Source organism: Triticum aestivum, chromosome 2B (assembly GCF_018294505.1).
Source record: "Triticum aestivum cultivar Chinese Spring chromosome 2B, IWGSC CS RefSeq v2.1, whole genome shotgun sequence".
NCBI lineage: Eukaryota > Viridiplantae > Streptophyta > Magnoliopsida > Poales > Poaceae > Triticum > Triticum aestivum.
In genome coordinates, this window is record NC_057798.1 from 491278115 (window position 1) to 491285292 (window position 7178).

The 7178-nt window shown below is 50.2% G+C and overlaps 1 protein-coding gene across 1 annotated transcript; it reads right to left on the reverse strand.

The window, feature by feature from the left end:
• Window positions 1–1331: 1331 nt before the first annotated feature.
• On the reverse strand, window positions 1332–2804 carry LOC123045629 (serine/arginine repetitive matrix protein 1). The gene has a single exon (XM_044468756.1). It carries the CDS (start codon window positions 2440–2442, stop codon window positions 1450–1452), a length of 993 nt encoding a protein of 330 aa, XP_044324691.1. The 5' UTR covers window positions 2443–2804; the 3' UTR covers window positions 1332–1449.
• Between the last annotated feature and the right edge of the window lie 4374 nt (window positions 2805–7178).

A 7178-nucleotide genomic window follows, 5' to 3' on the forward strand; every position in this document is an offset into this window, starting at 1 on the left:
CCTCATTAAATCATTGCCATGTATGCAAATCTGCTGAGTTGGAATCTATGTTACTGCTAAGTTACTACCACTATGGCTAGTCTAAACCCGGACGGAAGTAGCACTGCTGCTTGTTGTTGTTTTTGCTGCTGCTCCTCCTCCTTAGGCTATGTTCGGTTAGGCCCGACCATGCCGGGATTGAGCGCCAATCCCCCCGATCCGCGTGGGTTTCGCCCGACCGGGGTTCAATCCCGTTCTGCCCTCCGCGTTCCTTCGGTTAGCACCGGCCTGTATAAAATCCCGCTCAAACCTCTCCTAAACCACGCGGAAACCACCGGGAAGTAACCCTCTCCTCCCACCCCGTGGAAGAAACCCCCGCTCGAGTCCTCTCTCTCTCTCTCTCTCTCTCTCTCTCTCTCTCTCTCTCTTTCTCTCTCTCTCTCTCTCTCTCTCTCTCTCTCTCTCGCCCCAACCCTCTCTTCCTCTTTCGATTGTGTGGTGGCTCCAGCGCCGGAGTCAGAGGGACAGCGACAGCGCTACTGGAGGAGATCGCGGCGGTGCTTCCCCCTCCCCTTCCTCTTCCTCTCCCCTGGCCAACCGGTGGCACCTCATCCAACCGCAGCGGCAGCACGAGCTCGCCGGCGATCGGAGCAGCGATGGCGTGAGCTCGCCGGCGACCGGAGCAGCGGCGCCGCGATCTTTCTGGCGACCACAAGTCCACAACGACCTTATAGCAGGCGTGCTTCTACCCCAATGGTGGACCGGTAAGCCCGTGCTCCTCCTCTAATGTCTGGTTCTTGGATAATGAGTTCTTGGTTTGGATCCTGAATCTTGAAGTGTGAAGATTGAATTCTTAGCCTCGTGATCCTGTAACTAAACAAGGCCGAACTGCTGAATCTAGGAACAAGATCTGCAGGGTATCGAATACGGCTTCAAGTTCCTCTGGAACCATCCAGCCCGACACCTTCATCAGATTCAGCCTGACGACCTCTGAACAGATTCAACCTGACGCTTGGATTGCATAGTGGCAGGGATTTGGCCCCCGAGTGGTTTTGGTGTCAAGCGGGGGTCACCTAATCCTCTAGAGGGTTAAATCCACTAGAGGTTTATTTCCACTACAACCGAACAAAGCCTTAGCAGTACGTACAACCGCGGCCACCCGGGCTTTACTTGACGGCACCGTTGAGGAAGGAAGATCGGAGAGGGGGGTCGTAGAGAAACTGGATCCAGATCGTCTCCCGTGTCGCTTGTCCAGACGACGTGGTATATAACCTCCAAGCTCCTGACATGGAACTCCATTCACTAGTTCGAGGATTTTACTTGACCAAGGCTCAAAATCTAACATACTAATAAGTAGGAGTAACTGATAATTCCCGATAATTAATAATGGCCAAGAAATCACACGGCAACTAGTGAGAGTGGCATAGTGGCGAGAGAAAAGAAATGAACAAGTAATCCATGGAAAGAGTACTAAAGGAAGATAAAGCACTCCATAGCCACCGAGGGGTTCTGGCCCATCGCGGCGTCCGCCGCCTCCCTGCGCTCTTTTCCTGCCAATGGTGCCTCGTCGAGTTCATCTCCAACCTCCATCGGGGCCCGTCCACGGCCGCATTGCTGCTTGGTTTTCTCGGAACTGGTGTTCTCCTTCGGAGCCTTCCGGGTGGCGCTCGATTGCCGGCTAATAGTGCCGTTTGCTGCCGGAGAGGCCGGCGGGCGCCTAGACGGGGAATCTGACCTCCTGCCGGAATGCTCGCCAGGGTCCCGCCTGACGCCACCCCCTCCGTTACCGTTGATGTTTGTGTTGAGGGAGCGTTTGGCAGACGACGGCAGCGCCATGTCGGCTTCCCTTGCGGAGTAGCTCCGTCTGACGGCGCTCTCGGCGGCCCTCCTCGCTGCGGAAGGGGAGAATCTGCCACTGCGGCACCCGATGCCGGACACCACCGCAGGCGACTCTCGCCGCGGCCGCGGCGGCACCGGCTGCTCGCTGACAATGGTCCCCGGCCTCCTCTGCTTCGCCGCAGGGGACGGCGACCGCGCCCTGCCGTTGCCGGCGTCCTTGCATTTCTTCTTCTGCTCCGGTTCCATCCTCCTGGCCCTCCCCTTCTCCGGCACGTCCACCGTCCTCTTCTCCACTTCCTGCTCTCTTCCGGCCTTCACCATCGCCTTGTCCACCACGGAGGAACCCACCGACACGCTATCGGAAGCATCGCCTTCCTCGTGTTCCTGCACCATCTTCTCCTTCTCGTGCTCAGGCTCAGGCTGAGACTCAGGCTGCGGCTCCGGCTCCGGCGGGCTTGTCCGCCGCACTGCCGTCTCCGACAACACCTCCTTGACCTCCTCCTCCACCACCACGGGTGGTGGTGGTGGCGGAGCCAAGGCATTATCCTTCTCCGGCGGGAGCGGCGGCGCCACCTTGGCCTCGGCACTGCCGCGGGCGGCCTTCTTGCTCACGCAGCTACCCATGCCGGACGCGCCAAGAAGCAGCGCGCGCAGGCGCCTGTGCTTGACGCGATGAGTGGGTCGACGGAGGAGTAGATGGCGACGAGGGTGGTGGCGCGCGGGAGCGGGTGTGATTGGAGGTCAGAGTCAATCAGATGGCGCTCATCGAGATGATGAACGAATGCATCTGCACGAGGTGGGGGGAGGAATCGGATCGATCGATCATGGATGCGTAGTATAAATCCTCGCGGTCAACTAGCTCATGTTCGTTCCTCTCTCTACCTCTTGCCTCGCTGCACGTTGGCCGCCTTACAATAACTCGGGTCAATCTGCCACTGAGCTGGCGCCATCACTGCTCTAACTCCCAGCAGCTGCGCATGCTATTACTACCGCTGTTGCTGCTGCCACAGTACTGCTCAATCATCTAGGCTGCGGTGCTACAGCCTACTACACTTGAACCGGATGCACGTACGCCCATGACAGTCGGATCGACGAATGGACGGTGATGATCGATGACACTAACAATTCGCCTAAGAAATACTCCCCCCGTCTCATAATATAAGGCGTCTTTGACACTATAGTAACCACTGAAGTACTAGTAATTTTGATGCATATCCTGTCGTTAATTAGGCAGCTACTGTTGCTAATACGCCACGTAGTACAATGTAGCGTGTATGCCAGGGCAATGCATATTGATTTTGGCCGGGTCCTCTATGATTATAGGTACGGCAGTTATATCGTGGAACCCGGTCAGTACTGGTCCTCTAGCCTGGTATATCTGACTAGCGCTGTTATTGAGACAAGGTAGATCACAGCAACATGATTCCATGGGGAGCTGCAGCAGTGACTTGACGCATTAACTCGCTACCAATACTATAGTCTTTGGCTACTGTTTGCAGTACATCCAAACGGACTTGAAGCATCTACAATCGGAGCCCTCAAATAATCTACAACGAGCCCCCAAATCCGCTCCAAACGCCTGGGCGAACTGTCCGGACTCAAAAGTGAAACCCAACCAAACCAATCAAATTGGGTCCAAATGGCCAAACTGACCGGCGCTCCCAGCCCTTATGTAGGAAGGATATGGGGACATCGGAACGCGCCCGGCACATAGGACTGATCGCAAGGACCCACGCGACCAAACGCATAAATCAGCGGCCCGGCGGGCACCTCCTTCATTCCTTGCCGAGGACATCCATTGTGCCTCGTGGCGCTGCTCCGGCATGCCACCTGAGAGGAACCAAGTCCGGCTAGTCCGGCTATTTTACTCGGACGATGGTAACCTAGCCCTAGCCCGCCCCCATTTCTTCCCTCTCCATCGCCTCCATCGTTGCCACTTCCAATATGTCCGCTGCTAGCCCTGCCAAGGCGCCGGATTACAACTTACGTCATGCTCATTCTGGAGCGGTGGCTCCAAATGCTGGAGGAGATCCAGGCCAGGCACGAAGCTTGCACTACTAGGAATAACCTACAGGTAGACGCTTAACAACAGCGATGGGTAAGCAACCTGTGGTACTGTTACTTAGTAGTAGCGCGGGGCTAAACGTAGCGCTACACGTAACCAGTAGTAGCAGCGCGGGCTTGCCAACCCCACACTACTACTAAGAGGGCCCAATGGTACTCCCGCGCAGGACATATTAGCAGCGCGGGCCTTGTATCCTACGCTGCTCCTATTTATACATGGGCCAGCTAGTGGGCCCCGCATATCAGCAGTGTCGGCCACCAGACAGGCACTACAGGTAGCTACATTAACAATAGCGCGGGCCTAGACCCCGCGCTACTACTAAGCTTCACTTATCCTCTCCCGGTCGTTCCTTTCCTCCTCACTCTCACTTCTTCACTCCGCTGCATCTCCATCTCCTGGCGATGTTGCCCGCCGCCGCCTTTTCCCTTGCCCACCGCTGTCACCGTCGTCCCCGAGGTATCTTCCTCCCTTTCCCCTCTGATACGTCTCCAACGTATCTACTTTTCCAAACACTTTTGCCCTTGTTTTGGACTCTAACTTGCATGATTTGAATGAAACTAACCCGGACTGACGCTGTTTTCAGCAGAATTACCATGATGTTGTTTCATGTGTAGAAAACAAAAGTTCTCGGAATGACCTGAAAATCCTCGGAGACAAGTTTCAGAAAATAAAAAAATACTGGCAAAAGATGAAGACCAGGGGGCCCACACCCTGTCCATGAGGGTGGGGGGCGCGCCCATCCCCTCTGGGCGCGCCCCCTGTCTCGTGGGCCCCCTGCAACTCCGCCGACCTCAACTCCAACTCTATGTATTCCGTCTCGTGGAGAAAAAATCAGAGAGAAAGTTTCATCACGTTTTACGATACGGAGCTACCGCCAAGCCCTAATCTCTCTTGGGAGGGCTGATCTGGAGTCCGTTCGGGGCTCCGGAGAGGGGGATTCCTTGCCATCGTCATCATCAACCATCCTCCATCACCTATTTCATGATGCTCACCGCCGTGCGTGAGTAATTCCATCATAGGCTTGCTGAACAGTGATGGGTTGGATGAGATTTATCATGTAATCAAGTTAACTTTGTTAGGGTTTGATCCCTAGTATCCACTATGTTCTGAGATTGATGTTGCTATGACTTTGCTATGCTTAATGCTTGTCACTAGGGCCCGAGTGCCATGATTCTAGATCTGAACCTATTATGTTTTCATGAATATATGTGTGTTCTTGATCCTATCTTGCAAGTCTATAGTCACCTATTATGTGTTATGATCCGATAACCCCGAAGTGACAATAATCGGGATACTTCTCGGTGATGACCGTAGTTTGAGGAGTTCATGTATTCACCATGTGTTAATGCTTTGGTCCGGTTCTCTATTAAAAGGAGGCCTTAATATCCCTTAGTTTCCACTAGGACCCCGCTGCCACGGGAGGCTAGGACAAAAGATGTCATGCAAGTTCTTTTCCATAAGCACGTATGACTATATTCGGAATACATGCCTACGTTACATTGATGAATTGGAGCTAGTTCTGTGTCACCCTATGTTATAGCTATTACATGAGGAATCGCATCCGACATAATTATCCATCACTGATCCATTGCCTACGAGCTTTTCATATATTGTGCTTCGCTTATTTACTTTTCTGTTGCTATTGTTACAATCACTACAAAACCCAAACATATTACTTTTGCTATCTTTACCACTGTTATCATTACTATCATATTACTTTGCTACTAATACTTTGCTGCAGATACTAAGTTATCCAGGTGTGGTTGAATTTACAACTCAACTGCTAATACTCAAGAATATTCTTTGGCTCCCCGTCGAATCAATAAATTTCGGTTGAATACTTTACCCTCGAAAGCTGTTGCGATCCCCTACACTTGTGGGTAATCAAGACTAATTTCTGGCGCCGTTGCCAGGGAGCATAGCTCTATTCTCTGAGTCACTTGGGATTTATATCTGCTGATCACTATGAAGAAATTGAAAGATCAAAGAACTAAAATTTATCCCTCAAGTACGAGGGGAGGTAAGGAACTGCCATCTAGCTCTGCACTAGATTCTCCTTCTGTTATGAATAGGTTTGCTACACCTAAACCTGCTACTGCTAGGAATTCTGATATGTCGCATGTTATTGATGATGCCACTTCTGCTATGCATGATACTTATGATGAAACTACTTCTACGCTTGATACTATTGTGCCATTAGGTGAATTTCTTGATGAACAACTTACTAGGGCTAGGGAGAACAAAATTATTGAAAATGAAATTATGGATGAAAGTGATGATGAAGTTCTCCTCCTAATTATGAATTGCATGTTGTTCCTGAGGGTTATGTTATGAATGAAGAAGCTGCTGAAGCTATTTTTGCTTGCAAAGATAGATATGATCTTAAGAATTTATTAGCTAAATGGAAGCAGAAATCCCTTAATGCTAGAATGAAACCTGACCCTGCTTTTGCACTTCACCTATCTTTGTTACTGATAAGGAATATGAATTCTCTGTTGATCCTGAGATTATTACTTTAGTTGAATCCGATCCTTTTTATGGCACTGAATCTGAAACTGTTGTGGCACATCTTACCAAGTTAAATGATATAGCCACCCTGTTTACTAATGATGAGACGTCTCGCTATTATTATATACTTAAAATACTTCCGTTCTAATTAAAAGGTGATGCTAAGACTTGGTTTAATTCTCTTGATCCTGGTTGTGTGCGTAGTCCCCAGGATATGATTTATTACTTCTCTGCTAAATATTTCCCTGCTCATAAGAAACAAGCTGCCCTGCGGGAAATATATAACTTTGTGCAAATCGAATAAGAGAGTCTCCCACAAGCTTGGGGGAGGCTTCTCCGATTACTTAATGTTTGCCTGATCATCCTCTTAAGAAAAATGAAATACTTGATATCTTCTATAATGGACTAACTGATGCTTCCAGGGACCACTTGGATAGCTGTGCTGGTTGTGTTTTCAGGGAAAGAACAATCGACGAAGCTGAATTATTATTGAACAATATGTTGACTAATGAAAATAATTGGACTCTTCCTGAGCCAATTCCTAAGGTAATTCCTGAACCAATTAAGCCAACTCCTGAGCCTATTCGTAAACCTACTCCGAAGAAGAGAGGTGTTCTATTTCTCAGTCCTGAAGACATGCAAGAGGCAAAGAAATCAATGAAAGAAAAAGGTATAAAAGCTGAAGACATTAAGAATTTACCTCCTATTGAAGAAATACATGGTCTTAATGTACCGCCTGTTGAAGAACCACATTGTCTTGATAACCCGACACAGGTAGTAAAGGTAA